Genomic DNA, 27,882 nt, shown 5'->3' on the forward strand with positions numbered 1-27,882 from the left:
CCACTTATGCAACACTAATGGATGTTAGTTTAGCATTGGTCACCGTAGAGGGCGATATGTTCTCCGTGTTGTTAGAAAGTTACTAGTTAAATATTTGTAACCTAGTGATTCAAGTACAAAGTTAGTTGTGAGGTATCAACTAGCTTTTGAATTTGATTTCAGATGTGTAGAGTTAACGGCAAGCCAATGAGAACGATTGAGGGGAAAGTTGTTGTTCTGGGATCGCAAGGTACGTTTTTGTTTTGTTTTGGATTTATAAAGATAAAAGTTAACTATTCATTTTAATGGTTATTTCATTCTGTTTAATTGTCGGAAGTAACATGTTGATGGGATTATTATTCGAACAAAAACCTAATGAACTACTCGTTTGGCAAATTCAAATTTTTGTTGTCCGCGAAATAGAAATTGGTTAATTATCATACTTTTTGTAACTATGATGTACTTCACATCGTTGGCTGTAATTTTTCTTGTTGATTTCGTAGAATAAATTCATATAACATAATCGGAAAAATTGTTTTTCCAGTGCTGCCGTAAAATTTGTGTTTTCTTTTACATTTTTTTAAAAACTGTAGTCGTTAATATAAATTAATACAGGTTATATGGATTTCATTGATAATACATCTAAGTGAATTTAGATGCATTCATCATAAACTAGGAAATAAGTAGGTGTAGTCAGTTAAACTTTTTGATTTGTCATGAAGTTTTGATATTATTAATTTTAATTAAAAATGCTACCTTTAAAATCTAACTTAAATGGATTAATTTGATTTTATCTTTATTTTAGAAACTAATTTGTTACTAAGTATGCATTTCAAATTAAATTGTTTAAAATGTTCAAACCTGTCTCCTGAGTTGCCACATAAAGAAATAAACATCAGATGTTTGCCATTAGTTTATTTAATATTTTGTACATAAAACTACTTTAAATTACATCTGTTTATGTCACCGAGTCCATTTAGACATTCTCTTCCATGTTGAAGGATCAAAGTTGTAAAAAAAGGAGGTTGCAGTTTTTAATTCCTCAGCATTCCTTAATTGAAGGTGGGACTTTTTTTTTTATTATGACCCAAAGAGAGCTGTTAAATCGGGACTTGTTTACAGCCACTGAATTTTGGAGGTTCTACTGATCCACTGGTCTTCAAAATGTTCATTTAAAAAGTCCCTTATTGATAGCTTAATGAGCTGGAGCTTCTCTTGCTGCAAAGTTGCAGTTAATAACACATCAATCAATTAAAGTTGAAGAATAAAATAATTTTCAAGCATGTTGAAGAATGAAATGCTGTTAACACTTCCTTCAAAAAGGGTACAGTCCTATCAGACATGTTTCAGATATCACTACCTGTTACCTACATATGGTAGTTGGTCTGTGATTGCCTCTTAAAAATGGGAATCTTCTTTACACCAAAAATACAAATTCCAAGACCTGTTACCCAGGTGTACGGTACACTTGTTAGAGAAGAAACCTGGCTTTAACGATTAAAACACCTTAGAATAGCTGTGCAACAATTTTCCCTTAAAGTCATATTCCACTTGTACAGTTAATTAATGTGAACTCAGATTTCATTGATGTGATTTGGTTTAGAGGTTTAAACCAACAATTTTTTTTCATTATTTTTGTAGAAGTGTTGAACAGGGAATATTTAGCTTTGAATACCTTTCCCTGGTTGACTTTGAAAGAAATTGTTAACAGGATTCCTATAGCATATCAGAGCTATTCAGTTGAGTGGAAGAATGCCCAGATGGTTTCAAATTGAGGACTGACCTGGGGAAAAAGACTTTATTTGCCACATTTGGAGTTCATCACTAGTACTTAAACAACCTTATCAAAATACTGAAAAAATCTATCTGATGTTTTCATTTGTTTGTGCGCTTATATTTTAACTTATACTGCAAAAATCAAAATTCTCACGGAACATAAAAATAACATCAACTTCTAATGAACCTGACACTTTGTGGAGTAAATAAAAGCAAATCCACTGGGTTGGTATAGTGGTGAATTTGTCATTGCAAATCAGCTGATTTCGAAGTTAGTTCTAAGGTTCAAAAACCAGTAAAGGCAGTTAATTTTATATGGATTTGATCATGGATGCTGGTGTTCTTTGTGGTTGGGTTTCAATTAACCACATATCTCAGGAATGGTTGACCTGAGACTACAAGACTACACTTCATTGTAGTTTTGACAACATCATGATGTATATTCATACATTTTACCTTCACTCATCCTCTGAAGTAATACCTTACAGTGGTTCTGGAGGCTAAACAGAAAAAAGAGAGTAAATAAAAACAGCTGATTAAACCTTTACGATCACCATGACATAATGTCGCCAACCCGTAAATCATGGAAAAGGACTTTGTGGGCACTCTGTAGATTACCTAGGCATCTGTTTATTATTTTTTTTCATTACACATACATTTATTTTTATATCTGTTATTATTGTCATAAGTGGTTTGATAGTATTGAAGATGCAGTTGATTTGTAGTTCAACCTTTTTTAGTTTTTGTAATCTCAATCATAGTAGCAGGTTATTGATATATTTTCTTTGTGGTATAAATTAAATAGATATAAATTAAATTTATCTTCTAAAATGTGTTAATTTGAAATATACTGGTATGCGTTGTCTGTGTTTTGTGTAGTAATCTACACATAAAATCATGTCTACCTTCATCCCAAATGAAAATGTATTGATTATGTATACATACTGTTCAGAAAAGATTCAGGTGATTCCATTAAGTTTAAGAGAGAATTTGAAACTGCTATGAAGAATTTGTACACCAGGCAGTAGCAGTGCAACAATGCCTATTCTTGACTCATTGTTAGAAGGAGAAGATTGAGCAAAATGTTATGCAAGAGGGATAATATTGCTTCCTTCTGAATCCCCCAGGATGCCACATAATTGCAGCTGTAATAAATTTGTTTATTAAAAAAATAAAATAATTACAATAAAAACAAATAAGTAAATATAGAAGATTAAGAAATGGTTTATTTAAAAACATTTGAAAAATTATCTATGGAAAGTTATATATGGGTACAAAAATCATTAAATTTACATACTAGAACACTAGAAATATTGCTTTTGTGATTTAAAATAAAATTTATATATATATATATATATATATATATATATTCCTGCAGGGTGTGTGGATTGCCCCTATTAATAATCTCTTTTAAATAACTCCACAGAAAGAAGTCTGAATTAGTCAGATAAGGGGATCTTGGGTGGTCACAATCCTTTAGAAAAGATACTCAAAATTCTGTAGCATCTCCATAGTAGAGCAAGCTGTACGGCAAGTGGCGTTGTACTGTTGCAACCAGAAGACATGTTCATAATCTTGCAGTAAGGGTATGATATGTTGAATGATTTCTTGGTGCACGGCAGCATCCACATTTTTTTCAAAAAAACAAGGGTCCTATTATTTGTTGCTTTGAAGCTGCACACCATACATCTATTTTTGTGGGTGTAGAGGAAATTCAAAGATAATATGTGGGTTTTCTGTATTCCAGATTCGGTAAATCTTATTAACCCACCAAAGTGAAACAACACTTTATCTTGATCCAATATGCCAATGTTACCTCTAGTGAAGTTCTTGAACTGTTTACAATAGTGAACCATTTTAGCATAATCAGCATTAGTTAGCGCATGAAAAACCTGCATTCGATACGAATAATAATTCAGCCTTCTCTTTGCAATGTGGGCTGAATCTAATGAAATGTTCTTTTCCTGGCTTAGTCTGCAAACATTTACAACATCTTGTAACTGGCGCTTTAATGTCCTGTATGACCTGTATTGTTAAAACTAACCTGAGCCAGGCATGTTTCTGGTCTTAATACTTAACCATTTCACAAAGTTTTTAAGTAACTTCTGAATAACACTCTTTACTGCTGCTTCTTTTTCAAATTTCTCCCTGAACTTTTCTCGACATATGAGATACACAATTTGAGATTTTGTCTAAATAAGTTTTCATCACGAAAACACGTTCTTCAACAGTTTACCGCATTTTATCAAACAACACACAATTACATAACCTAGTTCAAAAGCCAATCTTGATACAGACTGTCATTAACAGCCAATACTTTTTTTTTAGTGTAATCTTTTTACAGTAAAAAAAAAACTTTTTATTCAAACAGTACTTATTTCCTAAGAAAGGTAAAAAAAAATTCTACATACCTTTCCCACACTTTGTAATAATTATTTATAACTATACTCTGGCTGTTCATTAGAAAGTATGTTTGCTGATATGTAATAACATCATAACTCATTTGTATGGCAGGCTATGGTTTACTCATTTATGTTTATTTTGTTACAGGAGTTGGAAAAACAAGTATGGTTGTTCGTTATATTGGAAAAATGTTTAGTCATCATATTAGTCCAACTATAGGGGCATCGTTTTTCACTTGCAAAATAAACCTTGAAGATACCAGAGTGAAATTACAGGTCAGTATTTGTATTGTTCTATTAATTTTATTCATGATTGTAGAATTTATATGATCCCCATGTATTTTCATTTTTGTCATTTCTTTACGTTCTGTTTACATACGAGGTGTGTGAGAAAAGTAATGAGACTGACTTTTTACTTACCAAAGTTTTTATTTTTTTCAAACTACAATATTATCCCCTTCAAAGTAGTTCCCTTGGGCAGCTATACACTGGTGGAGTTGTTCCCACTCTTGGTAGCAACGCTTGAAGGCTTCAACTGGTAGGGCTTTTAACTGGTCAGTCACAGTCTTTTGAATGTCCTCCAGAGTTCGAAAATGATGTCCTTTTAAGACATGTTTCAATTTCGGGAAAAGGAAAAAGTCACAAGGACTCAAATCAGGTGAATAGGGGGGGGTTGAGGAACCATAGGAATGCGTTTTGAGGTCAAAAATTCCCTGATAGAAATGACCGTGTGACACGGGCCATTGTCATGATAAAGCATTCACTTGTCTGCAATGTCTGGTCTCACATGAATCACTGTTTTCCTGAGCCTTTCAAGGTCACCTTTGTAAAACACTTGGTTGACAGTTTGTCCTGGAGGAAAAAATTCTTTATGCGTGATACCCCTACTGTCAAAAAAGCAAATCAGCATTTTGATCTTTGATTTGCTTATTCGACATTTTTTCGGTCGAGGAGATGATGGAGTGTGCCACTCTTCGCTTTGCTGCTTTGTTTCAGGATCCTACTCAAATATCCAGGATTCATCATCTGTAATCACACGATTAAAGAATTCTTGGTCATTATCAGTCCTCTCAAGAAGATCAGTGCACACGTTTCTTCGATTGTCCTTCTGTTCCGTTGTGAGGTTCTTTGGCACCAATTTCGAACAAACCTTTCGCATGTCCAAATCGTCTGTCAAAATTTGATGTACGGTGAAAGTGTTTAAATTTAACTGCTCACTCATCATCCTTATTGTTAAACGACGGTCTGATCTCACAAGAACCCTCACACGCTCAACGTTTTCATCAGATTTTGAAGTTGAAGGTCTCCCTGAGTGAGGTTGATCTTCAACGTGTTTGGCCTTCCAAAAATGATTTGTGCCAGCACAAAACTTGTGCTCTTGTTAAGCAATGTTCCCCATAGGCGTGTTTCAACTTTTCAAAGGTCACACTTGCGGATTCCCCAAGTTTAACACAAAACTTGATTGCACAATGTTGCTCTAAATTGTGATGCTCCATTTTCATAACATAACAAAAACACAACTTCACTGATGGTGCTGTTAAAATTAATGTGTTGGCTGAATGGAGTTGAAACTCGTACTGAGCATGTGTAAGGGATGATCAAACCGGTCTAACACAGACCGGTAGATACAGCATTGCCAGATCGCTCGCAGTGTTACCAATCTCATTACTTTTCTCGCACACCTCGTATGTTATTGATATCCAGAAATTTCTATTAATTTTTATTTGTATGGGTGAAGAAAAAATTCAGTATTGAATTTTGTTATCAATAACATGTTCAAGCTTACTATATTAATATAGTATATTTTATTTTTTAGTGTACAATTTTCTTGCTGTGAAGCTCAGATCTAATGGAACTAAATTCTGGTTTTCAGTGGCATATATGTAGGTATTGAAAATTAATTTTTTTCTTTAATTTACTGATATTAGTTTCATTCTACCAGTAAATACCCTAAATCACAATAATCCAGAGAGAAGCTCTAACATAAGAATACCAGCAGTCTTATTGAAATTGCACCTATTCTGATGTATTGCAAAACAAATGAAAATGTTATTTGAGCATCTACTTGATCAGTATGCAGTAAATTAATATATAAGAATTTAACAATAATGAATGTCTGCACTAGTAGTTATTTCCCTCACTGTTAGATTAGGTGGAATATTCATTGAAAATGCAATTTTAAATTTAATTTTTTTTACACTTATAACAAATCTTAATCTGCTCTTTTATATGTTAGCTTTGTGTATGTGTCATATGTATACATCACGCACATCTTTTTGTGTCATTTGGTTCTGGATAGCACTGTAAACTTTATCCTCTACAGCATGATGGGTCTTCATCTGAAGTGTTTCAGAATACAGCTTTCCAGAAATTGGAGGGTTGAAGTAAGGATAAATATCATTAATTGAGGACACATTTATAAACAAATTTCTGTAAATCGTTGAAGTTAAAAATCTTGTGTAGGTTTTTACTTTTGGCATTTATTAGTAACTAATGATTACAGCATTTGATGCAAATTAAAATTATTTACTGTTTCAGTTATTATTTTATCCTCATTTTTCTTTCTCTTACTCTGTTTTGATTACCTGCAAGAGTAGCTAAATCATATTTGATAATTTTCTAATTTTTACATTTGTATTCATTGTTGGTCATGTTAGTCACTGGCATCTCTGTAGGCATTCAAAGAATTGCGCCTATTAATATGAATTATTAGTAACTTGCATTCTCATTATGAGAACCTGTCTGTGTAGTAACAATTCTGTAAATTTCTAAGTGTGCTAAAATGTACAGAATTATTTGAAACCTTTACTTTAAGATAAGTGTGAAAAAAGAAATGTTGATCAACTAAAAATGGGTTTTAGCTTTATTATGCAATGCATCTGGTATTTTTATAATTTTGCCTAGTACAGTGGTTTAAAATGTAGCTATATGTTTATTTTTTTTATGTTTTTTGTGAAAAGTTCATGTTGGATTTTTTAGAAGGCATTTTCTTAATAATTCCTTCTTAAATTCTAAAGTTTTTCTTTAGAATAAAAATTTTGCCAACATTTTTTCTTGAGTTATGTTTTATTAAGTTTTACAACAGTTTGTTTAATGCATTAATATTCTGCCTTAATTAACTAAAAGAAAGATAAAGATAAAAAAGTTTATAATTTTTTTAAATTTCTAAACTAAACGTGGGTTAGATATTGTAAATTAACATTGCTCATAAAACATTTGATTTTATACTGCTTTGGCAGTATAAAATTACTTTGGCAGTAGTTTATTTGCATTGCAGTTACTTTGCTTCTCTCTATATTTGTTTTGTTACAATTGAAAAATTTTAGTTCAAAGGGTTTATGTAAAACATTTTTTGTTCAAACCATGATAACTATACTATACTGAGTTTTTATGCTGTTTACAGAGCAATTAATTATCATGATTAATGTTGCTGTTGTTAATATGAAAGTTTTAATTTTTTTACATTATATCTTTGATTATAATTTCCAGGTTTGGGACACTGCAGGACAAGAAAGATTCAGATCAATGGCACCTATGTATTATCGCAATGCAAATGCTGCATTACTTGTTTTTGATATCACACAGTATTTTACATTCAATTCAATTAAATCATGGGTGAAAGGTATATATATTTTACATTCTTTTCTCTTAATATATATATATCTATAATATATTCACTATTTTTCAAACGTTGTATACCTAAGCATTGTTTTGTAGATTCTACTATTTATAAGTAAAACTCTAATATTTCCTTAAAATTCAGATGAAGGAAAGAATACTTATAGTACAAGATCCGACAGCTGATTTCTGCAGCTGTCTGTTTTTCTAATGGAACTTGATTTAAATGAATGATTAATGATAATTTAATACATTACTGCCGGGTTGCCTACCAAAAATTAGCCGCAATTACTTTTAATTAAATATATTATAATTAATTTATTTTAATGAATTGTAACAATATTTTTTTTAAATGAATTAAACGTCAATTGAAAGAAAATGATATAAAGAATGTAAAAAAAAAAAATGGTTGCCACTTCTCAGTCAGCCGCAACCTCAAAATTGCCAGGTGTAAACAGGCATTTTCTTTCTTGTTTATGCTCTTGTCTATCTATATTTTTATTTCATCGTGTCTTTCAAAAAAAATTTATACTAAATTGAAGTTTAATTTTTTCTGCACACAATAACAAATGGTTGTCTGTAAAAAAATAGCTGCAAATAGTGGTTGCAATTATTTGAACTAATTACTTTCATTCTGGATGAGTGTGAATGAGAGAGAAGAAATGCGCGTGCTGCTTCATGTTGTAAACAAGATTGCAATGTGACGTGACTATCATGCAGAGAAAAAATTAAACTTCAATTAAGTATATATTTTTTTTGAAAAACATGATGAGCGTAAATGATTAACAATAATATACCTGTTTACACCTGGCAACTTGTAGGTTGCGGCTGACTGAGAGCTGGCAACCATTTTTTTTTACATTCTTCACATCAACTTTCAAATGACGTTTAATTCACTAAAAAAAGAAAATATAGTTGCAATTCGTTAAAATAAATTAATTACAATATATTTAATTAAAGGTAATTGCGCCTAATTTTTGCTAGGCAACCAGGCAATAATGTATTAAATTATCATTTTCATTCATTTAAATCGAGTGTCATTAAAAAAACAAATACCTGCAGAAATCAGCTGCCAGATCTTAGACTATTATCAAATACCACAGCTCTGTAGAACAATTTTGAAAGCAATGTCAGCATTGCTTTAAATGCAGGTATATAAATTACATTTAAAGAGCAGTTTTCCACTTTTACATCAGATTGCACTTTTTGACTTGACTTTGCTGAAGTTTGCAATAAAACGTATCATCTTGAGAGATTCTAGTTGTAAGTTTAGAGAGGAATACCCCACTCCACTGCCTGAATTTCATAATGATTTAATCGCAAATCATGATTTGAAATTTCATGATGTTTGTTGTCCTGTTCCAGAAATATTAAGCAAAATAGATGCTAATCTACACATAAATACAAAGCAGTGTGCCCATATATGAGGGTAGAGTGAAAAGTTTCAGGCATGTATAAGAAAACGACATATTCCTGGGTACATTTTGATTTATTTTTCAACATAGTCAATACACTTACCCTAGCGTTCCACAAGAGCGCTTATGCCAATTTGGTACATTAAATTATCTAACTCCTTAAAATAACCATCTGTGGTGGCAATAACTTCATTATTGGTCAAAAATTTCTTCCCTCCAAGTCAATTTTTTTTAGGTTAAAGAGATTAGTCTCTGGGAGCCAGATCAGATGAATATGGAGGGTGTTGGAGCAGTTCAAACTGTAATTGTTGATTTTTGTCATTGCAATGACTGAAGTGTGAGCTGGAGGATCATCTTGATGGAAAAGCCCTTTTTTTTGCCAAGTGCGGTTGTTTTTCCTTAATTTCATTGTTGAGATGCTGCAATAGGCTGGCATAATATTCGCCATTTATTGTTTCATCCTTTTTAAGATAATTAAAATTATTCGACTTGCATTCCAGAAATCAATTGCCATAACTTTGATAAAGAATAAAGTTGTTTCCACTTTTTTTTGGGAGCAGGTTGACCTTTTTCAACCCATTGCTTTGACTGCTGTTTTGTCTTGGGAGTGTAGTGATGAACACGTCTCATCAACTGTCACAAATCGACGTAAAAAATTCCTCTGGATTGCATTGAAAGAGCTTGAGACAATCACTTGAAATGTTATTTAGGCACTGCTTTTGGTCAGGTGTGAGCAAATGTGCCACCCATCTAGGGCACAGCTTGTTCGTGCCCAAATATTTATGCAAAATATTGCACATGCATTTTGTTGACATGCCTGCAGACTCTGCTGACTCATTCAAAATGATTTTATGTACTTTGCTATCATTTTTTGTATAGTCACTTCAGAAGGGTGTCCACTGCGTGGTTCATTGCTAGTGCTTGTTGACTCATTTTAAACTCTGCGATCCAGTGTTTAACTGTTGTATTTTATGGAGAAGAATCTCTCAATGTCATATCAAGCTCTTTAATTTCTTTTGCACTTAAGTCTTTCAGAAAAAAGTACTTAATCACTGCACGAATTTCAAGTTTTTCCATTTTCCAAAAAATGCCTTAATTCTTCACTTTGATGGACTGTAAATACTATACTATGATACTGCAACTTGAAACTTTTATAGTAAACTAATGAAGAATGAAATCATGCGAGGCCGTCGAGAAGCTAGTGTACTAATGCCATCTTTGAATGAGGCCTGAATCTTTTGACCTCACCTTCATATACATACACACACATTCATATAGATATTTAAGGAAAGAAATGAACCTTTTCTGAATTTTTGGTCTTTAGGAAACTTTAAAAATGTTGAGAACTGCAAAAATCCAGGTTTCAAAAATGTTGACCAATTACAGTACTTTCTCTTATTAATAGCCCTGTATACTATAATGGCTACGAAAATAAAACAAAGTGGACATTATTTTTAAGAAATAAATGAATTAAAGCAAAAATTAAGAGAAAATAATTTTATTATTATAAAGTTTGATAAAATAGCCCACCAATTATAATAAATAAAAACCACTGCAAAGAGTGTTACGTTGATGTTAATGATAATAATTGCATAATAATAAAATGCTAATCTAGTAAATACATTAAACTACATTATAACCTTAGATTAAAATGTATTATATTCTTTTATATTATATTCAGTTATAATTAATCAAATATCTGTATCCCAAAATTCTCTACACTTGTGTGTAGTCAGTTGTGTTAGTATAGCTAATAGCAGTAATAGCAACTTTTTTAAAGGTTGGTAGGTAAACTATTAATATAAAACTGTTCAAACTTATTTCCATTACAGGAATTAAATTTAAATAAGTATTACCTAATTCAATTAGCTTATAGAGTTTAAGTAAACAGACTGCATGTACGACTGTTTAGGCAACCGATTCACAAATATCTCTTGCAAATTCTGTTGTATATAAAAGAATCTACTTGATGTTAATATTCAGTAACCATGCACTATTGTATTTTTCAAGAATTATGTATATATTTTAAATTTAAATAAATTAAGACATATTAAATGATCAATAAATATTTCTTACCTTGTTCGGTACATCTGATAATTCATTAGTATTTTATTCTTTAAAATTGTTTATTGTTGTATAGAGTTTCCTTGAGTTTTTTAAGAGTTATGAAATTGTCAATTCTCCACTAACAATAAAAGTTGACTAATATTTTAGATTAAATTTCTATGATAATAAACAAATAATAAATTCAATTTAGTTTTTGTCATCTGATTGAGAGAAATATTTAGTACTGTCAGTATTAAGAGATACAATGAGAGGCTTGATTTTGTTTTCTATTATATTATTCAATTCCCAATAATTTGTTTGAACAATATTTTACATGTTTCATACAGTTCTTCCATCCCTGCTGGCCTGTTCTATCAATGGGTTTTAAGCATAAAGTTTTAACATTAGATATTTTAAAAGTATTATTTTCTGACGCTACATAATTTTTGATTTGTTCCCAAATTAACTCAATTGGGTTGAGTTCACAATTATAGGGAGGATCAAAGCATCGAAACACAATTTTCCCTCTGGATCTTGCTAACTCATCAATTTTATACACATTAAAATTACTTTTAATAAGTGAAATCCTTTGCAATAATTGGACCTTAAGTTTATCCTCTTCAAAATCATTCCTTTTGAACTAAGCCAAGAGAAAGAATGATATCATTCTTTCTTCAAGACATGGTTGGAATTTTTTCCTTTTTACTTGAATGATACGAGGCGCTATCTAAGACAGTAACCGAATTATCTTCCATAAGAGGGTTCATATCGCTAAACCATTTCTCAAAAGATGAGCTGTTCATCTCGTTATGATATTTTCCTATAGATTCAAAAATCCAGAGACCACCATTGACAAACCTGGTATTACTGCCAATATAATTATGAGTTGCTTACCTTTATCTGATGGAGCCTTATTACCAGTTGATAAGCCACACAGAAAGGGTTCTTTTGACAATTTCACAGCTTTATCTTTCCAGAAAGCTCAACAAAACTTTTAGTGTGGCCTTTGTTGACCCAAGTTTCATCCATATAATATATTCTATGGCCTTCTTGTTTTATTTTCTTTATTTCATTGAAGTAATGTCTTCACCAAATAATGACATCATTCCTGTCAATTAAAGCACTTTAGCAGGTTCTTTTTTAATATTTAAAATTCATACTTTTTAACAATTTATATGAAGTTGTTCCTTGGAAATCCAGTAGATCATTATTGTTATTTACAACTCATAACACTTTGTCTATTGCAGGCAGTAAAATTCATATATGTTTTTACAAATCACATTTTTATAAAAATCATCAACTTTTTCTTTAATTACGGGTTTTTTTCTTTCTTAGGAGAACTTAATTCATTAGTAGATTTACACTCGTGAATCACATTGTACACTGAAACAGCACAACTTCCACTTATGTTAGAAGTTTTATTAGCAACATCTGAAATCAACGTTCTTAGATTACTTTGTAATTTGCTTTTATAAGCACTTAAAATGATATGTTTTTCTGCATAACTTAGGGTTTTTTTGTAATCTTTTTTTTGGAAGGAAAATAATAATCGTGCATTATTATTACCTGAAAATTGGATCAGACATGGTGTCAAAATAATGGTATAACTCAAGTCATACAAACACAAATCTAGGAATTAATACATTACACTCACATTTCAGTAAACTTAAAAAATTGCATACATTAACTTTAAATAACATAACTAATAGAAACACAAAAATTGAACACAAGAACAAAAGAGTGGTCATATGAAAAGATCAAGGGTTTTAATAGAACTGAGAAGATGTAACATTATGTAAACATTTGATTATATGACTACTATATGACATTACAAGGTGACTAATATGAGTAACGATTATAGTGTTGTATATAGATATGGCCAAATTGTGAATCAGCACTGATAGATGGGACATGAATCTGCAGAATCATGATGAACTTATACAAATGCAATGTTTGTTTATTCTTCATTCTATTTTTTTGTTTTGGTCTCAGTCATTTGACTGGCTTGATGTAGCTCTCCAACATTCCCTGTCTAGTGCTAGTTGTTTCATTTCGGTATACCCCCTACATTCTACATCCCTAACAATTTGTTTTACATACTGTTATTTTTTAATTTTCTGGACCCCTTCCTTAGTAGTCCCCACCTGGAGATCCGAATGGGGGACTACTTTACATCCGGAATATTTTACCAAGGAAGGTGCCTCCATCTTTGTTATATGAAAGTGCAGAGAGCTACATTTTCTGGGAAAAAAAGCAGCTGTAGTTTTCCATTGCTTTCAGCTGTGCAGTACTCAGAGGATTGAGTGATGTTGATATGGCCGTTTAAGTCATCCTGACCTACGCCCTTAACAATTACCAAAAGAGCTGCTGCCTTCTTTCAGGAATCATTCCTTGTCTGGCTCTGAACAGATATCTCTCCGATATGGTTGCACCTGCGGTCTAGCTACTCCATATCACTAAGCACCCAAGCCTCCTCACCATCAGCAAGGTCTCATGATTCATAGAGGGAGCTTCATTCTATAAGCTAGCCAAATACAGTATAAACCAGGGTTCAGGCACTTATGAATTACTCTGTTTATAAAACTACATAATTTAGTATGTGTTGGTATAATTTAGTTGGTATTGTTTATTTTCTTTCATATGAATTGTGTTATGATTTGGCAGAGTTACAAAGAAATGTTGAAGAACCATTAATTCTCTGCGTAGTGGGAAATAAAACTGATTTAGAGGCTCAACGAAAAGTTTCTAAGGAAGAAGCAATGGATTATGCTAATTCTATAGGTGGTACTTATTTTGAATCATCTGCTCTTCATGATCAAGGTAAATTTACTTCAGTTGACTGATATAGAAATATGTATATTGTTAGTTTAAATCTACAAAAGAGTAATGTGAAAGTTAGAAACTGTGTGAAAATTTATTTTGTAGCTAATGTGATCCTGTCATTTCTTCACTGAATTAGGATCCAGTTCTTGTTATACATGGCATGATGCATCTATTAGACTGTAATTAAACAATGAGAGTTGTTTAATTTACTGAAATATAAAAAGACAAGGGATATCTTTAGAACTAGCTACCTCAGAGTAATTTCTTTAAAAGATTTATTTATTATTTTATTTTATTTATTCTAAAGTTCATTCTATTATAGATTTATTTCTCTACATTATGTCTTAAAATTGTTAATTTGCTACTTTACTTCGTTTATTAATAAAATGAAGTAAAATCCTTTTTTTAGCCAGTTTTTCACGGTTTTATCTTTGTGAACATTTAGAGAATGCAATTTCCAACATAAAATTTGCATAAAATTTCCAATTAAATTTCCAACATAAAATTTGCTCTTTGGAAAAGATGTTTTTATTTCTATATTTTTTGAGTTTGTTGTCAAAGTTTCAGCCTTCTTGGGTGGGGATTTAGGTTTTTAAAAAAAATTGTTACCAGGACCATCCAGAAATTAAAGAATATTTGCTCAAAGTGCTCATGTAAGTGACATTCCACTTTTGATGCAGTGAGTTACTATCCTGATATACTATCTTAATCTGAACTAAGTTTTATAAGTATAAAATAGTACATTTAATTATTTTGTTGAGTGTTTAAAATATCTAAAAAATAGAAAATTACTGAATTTTCAATTCACTTATGATTTCAGCTGTGTAAGAAAAGTTGACCCTGTAAAAATTTATCAAGTAAGAGAAGTGAATGGTGATGTGGTTATGAGTGAATTAAATGTGAGAAAGTATTAATCATATTCAATGTAGGGAGATCCAATGTTTACTAGATGACTAAAGAACTGAGATAGGTATCAACAGTGAAATCTGTAAGGGTAGATGCAGTATTGAAGGAGGACAGAGCTGATTTTCCCAGAATTTAAGATTCTTGTACAAAAAAAAACTTGTGTCAGATAGCTTCCCTGACTACTGCCTGAAAAAGTAAACTGTGAAAAAGTAAATGGATGCAGCCTTGATTGATATAATCATATAAGAATGAATTTTGTTCATGAAATTGTTCCTGGTTAATAAACGTGGATCTGTCATATAATGGCTGTTAATAACAACATTGGATTGACATCATTCAGGAATGCCTTCAAGGCTGAAGAAAGTCAAGCAAATTAAGTTCTTAGAAACTGATTGTGAGTATGCTTTTAGGCAATAAAGACCTCCTGTCATTGATTTCATGCCGACGAATACAAAAATAAACTTTCATGTTTATTGTGAAGTATTAACCAGCTCCTCCATGCAGTATAAACAGTGTGGTCTGTTGTCAAGCAACATTATTTTATTTGATGATAACACTTACTAAACATGATTGAGGATCCTGATACTATTGCTTAGACCAAATGAAATATTTTTTTGGAAATACTTGCCAAAGCAATACTCTTCTCTGATGTTAAAACATCAGTTAGTGAAGTTAACTGAAAGTTTAAGTTATAAATCCCTGTTTCAACCTGAAAATGTTAGGTTTAAAATTTATTGGGATAAGAGGTATTTTGGAGCGTGAACTGATGTAAACTTAGGATAATATATTGTTTGTAGAAACAATATGTAATCCATTTTATTACAACTGAAGTTAATAGTTTCTGGATTTTCTCTTTGGGTGGGTGATTTTCACATTTGGCATGGTCAGCACAACAGTTAATCCCATAATAATAATGAATAAAAAAAAAATCAATCTTTTTAATGACACTGACTAAATTGTTCATCGTATGGTTTTTGTGTGCTAGTATCCTATATTACCCATCGGCTTGGTCTAGTGATTAAAACATCTTCCCAAATCAGCTGATTTGGAAGTTGACAGTTCCAGCATTAAGTCCTAGTAAAGTCGGTTATTTTTACACGGATTTGAATACTAGATCATTGACACCAGAATTCTTTGGTGGTTGGGTTTCAATTGATCACACATCTCAGGAATGGTCAAACTGAGACTGTACAAGACTGCACTACATTTACACTCATACATATCCTTATTAATCTCTTAAGTATTATCTGAAAGGTAATTATGGGAGGCTAAACAGAAAAAAGAAAGGAGTATCCTATATTAATATACTTATTCAACAATTTCATAAATCAGTTTATAACATTTAGGAAAATTGTTCATTATAAATACTTATTTATTTCCACATTAGGAATATATAGTGTATTGAATTTAAGCAAAAACAAATTTTGAAGATTATAACAATTAGTTGGAATTATGTTTACTTTTATATTGTACAACTTATTAATATTGCAGCTTATAGAGCGTTAAAACTTTTTATGAATTTTCAGTTTACAGATAGAAAAGGCCAATATGGCACTTTCTGTTAGCTAACAGACAGGAACGTCTTTATTGGGGCTCAGGGGAATGGCAACTATGTAGAACAATCAAGAGTCATTAAAAAAGCCAAATTAATAGCCGGTTGGGTAAAACTAGAATTCTGATTTATACTATCAGGCAAGTTATTCTAGGTAAATCACTTTCGAACTGTAGAGAAATTTATAATAAGAGATTTTTTTTACTTTGATACAATATTGTTTTTACTTCTTGAGTTATAATGCTGAAAGTCACTGCTGAAAAAATATGAAGAAAGTTATGAAATATTAAACATAGAACACTACATTATATCTTGATTAAGCAGCCTCCATAGCTGTTATGATAAATTCAAGATTGGGATGTATTTATAGTAATTTTGTTTAATGTTTGGCATTAAAAATATCACGATGCATGTAATATTGGAAGTAAAAATGTGAAATTATTTTTTTTTTAATTTTATACACAATTTTATTTGTTGTGATATATCATGTCATTTTGAATTATTTGTTTTCTATTCATTGTTTGAACCAGTAGTATGTGATAAGAAACATAATTTTTGTGATAATCATTGAAATTTTTATAACATCATATTTGTGATATTTTTGTCATCTGACAGATAAATCTAGTCTTATACCCTTTAAAAGTTCTTTAAAATATCACCTGAAAATGACATAAAAACTTTTAAACTTATTTGTTTTTAAAAGCTGTGCTGATTTTTGTTTTTAGTGTGATTCATGTAATATATATTTGTTACCATATTTGAACCTACCTATGTCTTTTGAAATTATTTTTTAAAGCTTCTGCCAATTATACCAATGTTTTACATTTTTTGTGCATTTTATTTTTTAAACTACTGCTTTATTATAAATATTACTGTTATTGGCTTTTTATTGGCAATTTTATTATTTGTTTGCATGCTGTTTTGTAATCAGATTTTTTAATCGTATAACTGTTATTTATTGCTATTTATGTTTTATTATAACAAGTTTTATATCATTTATTTTATTTGTATTAAGTTCTTTAGTTAATTCACTGTTATCATTTATATGATTTAAAATTGTGTTGGTGTTTGATGACAACATAGAATTCATAAGATTTTTAATTTTTTTAAATGGTTGAATTAAAAGTTCTATCAATCATAAATTTCTTGGATAACAGTAACACAAAAATAAAAACAAATTAATATAAAAGTTTACAGAAAACATTATAAACATTGTGTTAATTTTCTCTGAAATGAGTTTTCTTAGCATATACAGAAAACATTCAGATTTTAATAGACAAAAAATTTAAATATTTTTCAGAAGTTTAATTCTAAGAATATTTCTTTTCCCTTAAACAAGTATGTTGAATATATTGCTAATGTTTATTACATTACATTTTAGCTAGATGAGTGAACAGCATGGTTACAGCAAATGAACTGCTCAACATACAAAAATCCTTTTAATGGAGTATGATGTATTTGGTTTGACTTTACATGGTAGTACTAACCACACATCAATAAAATTCCTTGTAGCCATACAATTAAAAAAGGTGATTATTTTTTGAACAGACCCTATATACAGTTATAAAAATTTAATTAATTTTATTGTAAAGAAAAGTTTACTAGTTTTATTTAGTATTTGTTTTTCCTATTTAGAATTTTTCCTTACTGTATGTTTTAAAGAAATAAATATTTTGTATTTCCAACTGTAATTGAGCTCAGGAATTATAGTATATGTAAAATCTAAAGCTGGGTCCTCCCTACAAGCTGCCTCTATTGTCTCCTCTATCCCATTCCTATAAACTAACATGCGGAACAAGTGCTATTGGTTGCCACAAAAGTAAGACCTCCAAAATAATACAGACTTGTATTTATATTTTTATTATTGTTTATTCTACCATATTCATTTATTTTTGCTATTATTTATTTATTTAAATTTGTTGTTTTTGTGAATATGTGCTATTTAAAAATAATTTTCATAAATAACTACACCACATTATAGAAAATCATAACATTGTTATGATTTTAACAATAAATAAATAACTCATTTCATATACTTTTGTATTACATCATTATTACTGTTTATTTATTGCAAAAGCTTAGTTTAACATACTTGAAAAAAAAACAAAACACTTTCAAGAAGTAAATAAATAAATTACTTCATTTACATCTTGAACAAAATATTAGGCATAAATAATTTTATTTATAATTAACTACCAGAACATAATTATTTTATTACTGTAATAGTGACATCATAATTAGATACGGGGCAAGTCATTGAAAATTAATTGATGTTACTTTTGGAATATACTACTTTGGCTGCTGGTGTGAGCAGAAGTTGCTGAATGATGTTAAGAGCAGTTGAGGGGATGCCATAGCCTACTATGGATCCGCCTTCAGATATTACATACACTATAGCAGACTGAACATATCTATGCATATTGCTAGGAGTTTAGATTTTTTGTGAATTTTTTTATAATTTGATTAATTTTAAATCAGATTTATACATAATTCTATAAATAATATTAATATTCAATTACTTGATGCAGGTGTTGAAGATGTGTTTTTAAGTACAGCTATGGGTCTTGTAACATTAAGTAAAGATTCATTAGTGTCCAGTCTCCGTGTTTATGATTCAGTTGATGATAATAGTGTGCTCAGGACACCTTCACTGGACTCATCTGTACCTCTTCAATCTGCTTCCAGCAGTCGAAATCAAGGTAGAAATCGAAATGACTCTATAATAAGACCACATCTGTATTCACCATCTTTAGAGGATAAAGATAGCGAAGATAAGCTCTCATGTTGTCATCGTTGATGTCTAGGGTATGAGGACCAGTGCCAACAGGTGATGTGAAATCTCTATTTTAAATCTTGTTTATACCAATATTTTAAGACAATCTCTGAGTTTACATTATTGTAGAAATGTATTATAACTTTTATTTTTTTTAAATTAATACAGTATTAGCTAACAATAATGGAAAAGTTTTTTTTTAAATTTATGTTAGTTTATAAATGGGGAGTGATAAAGTTAAGTGGCATAATTGTATTTCGTTAACTTATATGATTTGTTTTGTTGCAAGTGTTTGCGTGCTCATGTATATACATATAAACACCACAAAACCCCTGTGGATTTAAGTTATCTATGTTTTATTGTAGTCTGAATACATTAAATAGTAAAACATTCCAGTAATAAATAATTCAAATTTCATAGTTTTATTTTATACTAATAATCAATAAGAAAAAATCCAGTTTCATTGATTTAATAGAAAAGTTATGTTGGGAGTTTTTTAAAAACTTACTTTATATGGTGAAAAAAAAGATTTACAGAGTTGTTAAAGACGTGAACTATTGTTTGAAAGGAATAATTAAGCTTAGGAGAAGGAAATTTCACAGCCTTTAGTTTAAAGGTAGATCAAAAATAAAACGGTAATTTGTAGGTTTTTCTTATTCTGAAAGTCACAGAGAATAGTGAAAAAAATAAAAATTATTATAATTGTGTAAGATTCTACGTATCCATCATTATGAGTGTTTGCACTAAATCATGAAATGTGTTTGTTAATCTTAGACCCATTTATAATTTTATTAACTTTTTCTTTTAAATTAAATTAAAATATTACTTTTATTAATGATGAATTAGGTATGAATAAGTATTGCATACTCTGATTAGAAGATTGAATTACAGAAGATTCAAAAGTAGTTAAAGATTAAAATACAACTGAAACCATATTTCCTGATATTTAATTGTTCAAATTTTGATTTAAGAATATTTGTATAGTAATAAAAACAATGTAACAGTTGTATTCTACCAAACAGGATAAATCAGTTCCTCAAAAATAAAAATGCAGATTGCAAATGACAAAATACAAAGTGTGTCCGAAATGCATATTAGGTTTGAGAACTATAATGATTTCTGTCAACGAACAAAAAGTATTAATTAATAAGTTTGATGGATATTTTTTATTTATTTTACTCTAAACATTATTTAACTCATAACTTTAATTAATTACTTTAAACTTTTTGAATTATAAACAACAGAGAAATCATGTGCCAATTAAAATATATATAGAATTGGAGATACAATGTTGATGGTAATGGGTGAATGCTTTCAGATTACTATATAAGCACTCATTTATACAGTTACCGCTACACATATTAAAGAAAAAGGTAGGTTCATTAATAAAAAGATTCATTATAGTTATTGTAGTTATAAAAATGGTTAAAAATTAAAAGATGAAGTTATAATTATTTTTGTTCTTTTTTAGTTGCATTACAGCTGGGTTGACATATTTTAAAAACATTTTTAATATCTTTTCTGATGTGCCAAAAAAAGCTTCTCTTGTTTCATGGATTTAACTAAGTAAAGGTGTATATTCATCTTGGGCAATAAAAAAAGAAGTTACCAAACTTATTAGTAGTATGTAGTTTTAATTCAAAAGAAAAAAATAAATTTTTTAATAAAATTAAATATTTATTAAAATTTGGAAGAAAGTTTCCCAAAGAAAAATTGAATTAGAAGTAAAAATATTTAGTATGCAATTATATTATACATACGTAACATTTTATGATTTCTTCGTGATTGTAATATATGGAGGAAGAGTTTTAGGAAAGATTTGACATTTACTGAAAGTTAAATAAAAGAAAATTAAAATTCTATGAATTAAAAAAAACAAATTTAAATTCAAATACATTACAGAAGAAAGTACCTTGAAGAATTTACTAATGATTTTAAATCTAAAAATTGACATCTTATGTTATTGACAAAAAAAAGTTGTGCTATATTCTCCAAAAATAATTTGAATTTTGGCTGGGTCCTTTGTGTTAAGAACTTAAATGTTGGTTAATTAGAAATTGAAGAAATGTTTCAAATAAAACAATAAATCTCAAGTAATTAGTTCTAAGAATTAATTAAATAAATATAGTAAAATATAATGTTAAAAGCCAATTTTTTATGCAAATCCAGATACAAAAAGATTGTGCCACTAACCAACCAATCCACAAGAATAGCCATGAAACTGAGGAGATCAGTAACATGTAATGTTGTTTCTTTATATCTGTTAATCTGGTAATTTATTAATAAGTAATTTGTGCATAAAAAATAAAGAATTACATATTTGGTAATAATAAGTTAGATCACAGAAAAATAAGAAAATCGCAAAAATCCTAAGTGTTAATATCTTTTCTGATGTGCCAAAAAAGCTTCTCTTGTTTCATGGATTTAACTAAGTAAAGGTGTATATTCATCTTGGGCAATAAAGAAAAATGTAATTTTTCATATATATATATATACTTTTACACGCATTTATGTGGCAATATGTTTCAGTTGCATTTTCTTGTGACAAGAGTGATGAAATTCAAACATTTTAAATCATTAAATAATGAAACTAAAAATATAAATTAATTAATAATATTATTTAAGTTGGCCTGCAATGATATCTCTACATCACCACTGGCTAAGGTCAGAAAAGTAAACTGTTGCACCATACATAATAATTTTTCTACATGTGTTAGTTTCTGTAATTTCTGTGTTACTGCCAATTATATCTGTCTCATTTACTGAAAACAGTACTAACAAAGGCCAGCTTTCTCATATATTGTTAAATCTACAAAGTTATTGATAGTAAAAACTATTTATTTAACGATGCTAGATGTACTTTTCTGTTTTTGTACAGTGTTAATATTATTATGCAATCATTATAAAGCATGACATTTTAGTATTAATATCAATAAGTTATCAAATAGGCTTAATTGAAGATATATCCAGAAAAATCAATTGGTGAGTGATCTTTTGAAAAGACAGGTGACCGAACTTTTTCTGTAAGCACACATGATGCTGGTTTAATATGTTGCAGTTGATAACCTATAAAACAGAATGACTAAACAGCAGGCTCATTCAGTAGGAGGGTATTTGGCAAGTCGGTGAGGTATTTTGTGTACATCATAATAACCTTTCCCCCATCAAATTCTTGAAGAGTATATAAGAACTGTCTACTCTTCAAGAATCTGTCTACCCAGGACACTTCGGTAGACATTACAGTCTGTAGACTATAATTTGTTCTTGATCAAATATAATACAATTTTTTAATTTTATGGTTTGTGTGGAAAATTAGGAATCAGAAAGCTTTGAGTGAACAGCATTTTTAATATGTTCTTAGAAAATGTGTGTGATATAAATTATTACTTTAGCAAATTAAAGAAACATATTTGTACCAAATCAGTCTTGATTAAAGAACTCTTCAGTTTGTCAAATAAGAAGTCCACATTATGTATCTTAATTATTCAGAATGGATTGGTAGAATGTATACAATTACTGTTAGCATGTATACTATACTGCGTTAATATATATTGAACTTAAGAAGGGTGTAATGGTTGTGTAAAAATAAAATTGCTGTTAAATGAAAAAGGATGGTAAATACTGTGATATAAAAATGTATTTTGCATGTACTAATTTTACTGAAACTTGTGCATAGTTAATATTTAAATGCAGTATTAGGAAGAAAATTTTGTAAATACAATGATTATTAGTAACAAACTATCTATATTTGTATGAAATCATTTTGCAGATCTCCATATTTTTTAATTAATATATTTTTATAAAATTATGTATTATATCTTTTTAAAGTTTATTATTAATCACAATAAATAAATTAAAAAAAGAAGGTTTTTTTCTTAACTACAAATTGCATTATTGTCTGCTTTATTCTTCCCCTTCTATCACTTCATTTCCACTTACTGAATTTAAAGAATTCAATCATTAAATTTTGATTTGTTTCATAATGGTATGGTAATCAATAAGTTTTTAAATGCATATTTGAGTTAACTGTCTTTGAATAAAACGTTTTTGGCTTGTTGCCCAGTTATTTGCATGTGTTGCCACTGTTAAGGTTAGCTGCTATAACCAAAAAGATTGTAGGCAAGCCATTGTGAGATACATGCCACTCCTGACACAAAAATACTAAGAAACAAAAAAAAAACAGAAGATAATCTCATGCCAAGGAAATGGAAGGGTGAAGCAGTTTTATTATTGTCTTCTTGGAGTCAAATATACTGTTCTATGTCAGTATGCAGAGTCCATCAAAATGCAAGAAATGTTCATCTCTGCACGTAATTCCTTCTCTTTGTTCACTACAGGAGCTGAATGTATAGTCAACATCATTATAATCAGAGAAAATAACTCTGATTAGTGCTTATATACCTAAGTGCTTTTCATTCGATTCAGCTGTTAAAAAAATTGTAACTTATAATATAAAGCAATAAATTAATATACTCCTATAGAGAAATGGACCATTATATGCACTGCTTATACTTAATTTTGAGATATTATTTATAGTAAAGGGCATGAATCTTGAAGCTTAGCGCTATTGTTGGTTCTAAAACCTAAAAATATTCATTTAGTGGACTGTATTTCCAAGAGTGAATCATCCGTCGGGTGGATAATAAATAATGTGCAGAGTTGCCCAAAATTTTATTATTGTTGTTCATTGAAAACCATTAATAGCTTAATGTTAACTTACGCGGAACTGTAATCTTACAATCGTGAATTTTAAATGTCGACATGAATTCTCTTGGTTTATGAAGCATAAGATTATAAGAAGAAAATCAAAGATGCATTAATTGAAACATATTAAATTTTTAACAAGCAATTATAGAAAAAGAGTTTACATTTTGTAGTGTCTTGTACATTAGATTGAGGTGAACTAATAAAACATGGTTTTAATATCCATAAACATATGAAATCTTAATAAATAATACAAAACTTATTACATTGCTAATACACAGCTACATAAATCTGAACGCCTATCGTTTGAGTAGCGGACTGATGCGAGCACATCCCACAGCAGAGAGTAGTACTAACTAACCAGCAGGATGCAAACCATATGTTTGGTAGAAACATGCTGAACAGCTATGTCAACTGAACCTTCTCCAGCTGATATTCTATTACCCATTTAGCGTAACTACAGTTTGCTACGGAACCATCTGTATTTTTATATACTACACAAAAATACAACACTACTAATATTTATTATGATCATAATTATTATTTCTTTCATGTTAATATTAATTGTGCCAAGAATTAAAATTGAATAATATTATTATTTAATTAATATAATTAATCCACTTTTAATTGATAATGTAGTTATATACCTTATGAAAAAATCCTATTGTTTTTCAGTTAATATTATGCTGATCCATTGATGAATTAAATGAAGTGTAATTAACTGAAGTTATAAAAATTATTTTATAAATCTTCTGAAAAATAAAACTCTAAGCTACTGCATGTTTCACACAAATTAAAAGAATACACTAACTGTAAAAATAAAAATATCATTTTAGAAACTATAGTGGTTAAACATCATCATCCAAACTGCTAAATTCTGAATTTCCCTTGTCATCACTTTCACTATCACTATCATCTTCCAAAAGAAATTTGAAAAGATTCTGTAGTGTTATCTATTATGTGCTCCTGTCTAATGTATTTATTTTCTTCTTTTTTTTACTTCTTCGCAATAAGGTTTCCAGTAAGATGCGTCTATTTTAGAGAATTTATCTTTGGCAGTCTGTTTAACATTGTTAAAGTCAAAAGTGACATTGTAGCTTCCACGTATCATTCTACTTCAGACCAAACCTTTACTGTAGAGTTTAAGTCTGGGTGGTACAGGAGTAGCCCATTTTTCTTGGCAAGTTCATCACATAAATACTTTTAATTTTTCTTTATTCATTTTAATTATCTTGTATAGGTTCTGCATAGTAGATGAGAATGGAATGCAATAATTACATAAATAGTCCTGCATTTCTTGTATTGGATGTGGGAAAATTTTCTTGCAATGTTTTGTGAAAGATGCGTTGTCTAAAATTATTACAGAATTTTCAGGAAAATTTTTCATTAATTTCTCTTCAGCCCATTTTAAGTAATTATTTCCATTCATAGAGTTGTGATAGTCGCCAGTTGCTGCATTTGCTTTCCAGGGCAATTTGTCCAGAATAAATCCCATTTCACCCCTAGCATGTGTAAGAAAATCAATCTATTGCCTTTAGAAATTGGAGTTAGAAGTCCTTCCCTGAAGCATTCGTCCATGATTTTGTTGAGGTATGACGACAAAATAAATGTTTCATCAAGGTATACAATCGGCGACTTGAATTTATAAATTTTTATATAAAAATTTATAAATTCAAATAATAATCATTGTAATATGTTGCAACTCATAAATATGAGTGTACTCTATAATTATAATTTTGTCTGTATAAACACAGACAGAATAATATTTTTAAACATTGTTTGTTGTGTTTATGTAATATCCAGTCCAGTTAATATAAATTGATTGGTTCCAATTAATATTACTATTATCTACGTTCAAAATTTATATACATAAACAAACTATTAAATACTACATTTATAAATTTTGCTTCAAAAAGTACATTAAAATTTAAGGTAATTTTTTACAGTGTACATGAATTCCAGTTTCGAAGAGTGGATGTGTCATCTGAACAAGAGTCAACAGTTTTTTGAAAGTAATTTAGTAGAAGGGAAACTTTTTATACACGTTGCTGCTGCTTACAATAGCTCTCCAGGCTCATTTTTTCAAAGAAGTTAAACAAGTGTAGCATTAATTTTTGGTCTAAAACTTTTCACCATTTTAAAGTACAAGTCTTGAAGAATAGATTGTACTTAAAATGGACATGAAAAAGTTCTTAAAGTCAAAATAATAACAGTTGCCTAAGAGTCTTTTTATAAACAAATTACGTCTCACCAATGAATAAATCAATTTTTTTTTGTGTAACCACTCAGTGAATTCAGAATTCCAAGAGTTAACTTTTAAAACAATATAAATAGTATAAAAGTTAATTTTGCAATAAATATTGGCTTTGCAAAAAACCGGCATATTTAATGGTTTTTTGGCTTTTTTGCAGTAACTAATTAATGAAAGTCAATTTTGAAGGGATTAAATTGCAGGTACTGCGAATGCCTGCTAGTTTTATTTGGAACTTTTTCTCCTAGGAAGTTTACATTGGCCTACAAAATTGAAAAAACCGATTTTCACCACCTTAAAACTGCCGCCATTTTGTCCAGTTAGAAAAACCTTTGTCCAGTCGCATATATACAAGTTATACATACCGTAATCTACAACCCCCATGTACTTCCCTAAACTCTACTAATTTTCTTCAAAAATCAACCTTTCTTCCCTCATAGAGTGGGAACTGGGTTGTGATGATATTCTAAGGCAGCTCTGTTGAGTTGATAGGAAAAAGGTAAACTACTTAAATTTATACTATACACCTGCCAGCACTAGGGCTGGTGGCAAAAGATAAAGCCAAAGCTTGCTGTCTCAAGCATTTTTGAATAAAACATCCCTGATAATTTCTGTATGATTACTGAATTTTGGTACCAAAAGAATTAAAGTAGGTTAGCATAAGCAAAAAAGTGTATAATATTCCATAAAAAGGCTATCTAGCATCATATATATTTATCTCATGATGGATTGTTTAGCTGTTTAAGTATGTTCCTTATACAACTTCTAATGTCAGTGTTTTATCTAGTGATATTTTAATTTATACAATGAATGAATATTTTGCATTACTGTGAAAAGCACTTCTCAGAAATGTGACATTGTTTATTTATAAAAATTATTCATAATAGTGATTATTATTTTGCTGAAGAAGGTAAAAGCCTGGAAAAGGGTACTTTATTTTCTCAGTATAAAAAAATTGTATTCCAATTTGAAATACCGTTAAATTCTCATGTTCATTTTTATCAGCCTCTATAACCAAACTATATTTGTTTTTTAAGTCATAAAATATAATATAGTATTATATGCATATAAGTTAATGACAATTCTGTGTAATAAAACAAGATTTATAGTTGATATGTCCCTGAATTATTCCGAACAGTGTGTAAATCGTTATTTTAAATGCAATAATTTGATAACATAATTTATTTGTTTGATGACGTATTGGTTTCTTATTTCTTTTTTATTACTTGCGTGCAAATATTCTGTACAATGAAAGAAGGTGCATGTTAATGTTAACTTCTCTTTCACTTGCGAAAGTTGAAAAGGTTTTTCATGGAACATGCAAACAAATTGGTCAGTTGCCTTTCTTATTATTATGTTTGTAAACAGCATACATACATTATTTAATAAATAAAAAGATTAATTTACAAGATCTCATTTCTGAAGGAATATTATATTCAATTAATTGTCTCAGGATTGCTTTACATTGTGTAGTATAATCATTCAAGCTGTATTGAAAAATCACTACCAAATGTACTTCTAATTATTTTTGTGTAAGGCTCCGTTGTAGAGTAGTCTGGTCATATCATTTGCTTTATCTTTATCACTGAAGTTACTTTCTACTTTCTTGTTCACTTATCATGATGTCTTATTCAAAA

At 29.6% G+C, this 27,882-nt stretch overlaps 1 protein-coding gene across 2 annotated transcripts; it reads left to right on the plus strand.

Moving 5' to 3' along the window:
• RabX1 (RAS oncogene family member RabX1) lies at nt 1-23,170 on the plus strand. Of its 2 annotated transcripts, XM_075363725.1 has the most exons (6): nt 1-229; nt 4,306-4,433; nt 7,647-7,779; nt 13,901-14,056; nt 19,046-19,344; nt 20,762-23,170. In XM_075363725.1, the coding sequence occupies exons 1-5, from the start codon at nt 163-165 to the stop codon at nt 19,312-19,314; spliced, it is 753 nt and encodes a 250-aa protein (XP_075219840.1). In that variant the 5' UTR covers nt 1-162; the 3' UTR covers nt 19,315-19,344; nt 20,762-23,170. The 2 variants fall into 2 exon arrangements, with proteins under 2 accessions (XP_075219840.1, XP_075219839.1); XM_075363724.1 differs by having other exon boundaries at nt 19,046-23,170.
• Nucleotides 23,171-27,882: the final 4,712 nt, after the last annotated feature.

Source organism: Lycorma delicatula, chromosome 4 (genome assembly GCF_047948215.1).
Source record: "Lycorma delicatula isolate Av1 chromosome 4, ASM4794821v1, whole genome shotgun sequence".
Lineage (NCBI taxonomy): Eukaryota > Metazoa > Arthropoda > Insecta > Hemiptera > Fulgoridae > Lycorma > Lycorma delicatula.

Coding starts and splice junctions, on each gene's coding strand:
- RabX1 (XM_075363724.1), top strand. CDS start 163: ATGTGTAGAGTTAACGGCAAGCCAATGAGAACGATTGAGGGGAAAGTT. Junction 7,780..13,900: donor AATTAAATCATGGGTGAAAG/GTATATATATTT, acceptor ATGATTTGGCAG/AGTTACAAAGAAATGTTGAA. Junction 14,057..19,045: donor ATCTGCTCTTCATGATCAAG/GTAAATTTACTT, acceptor TACTTGATGCAG/GTGTTGAAGATGTGTTTTTA.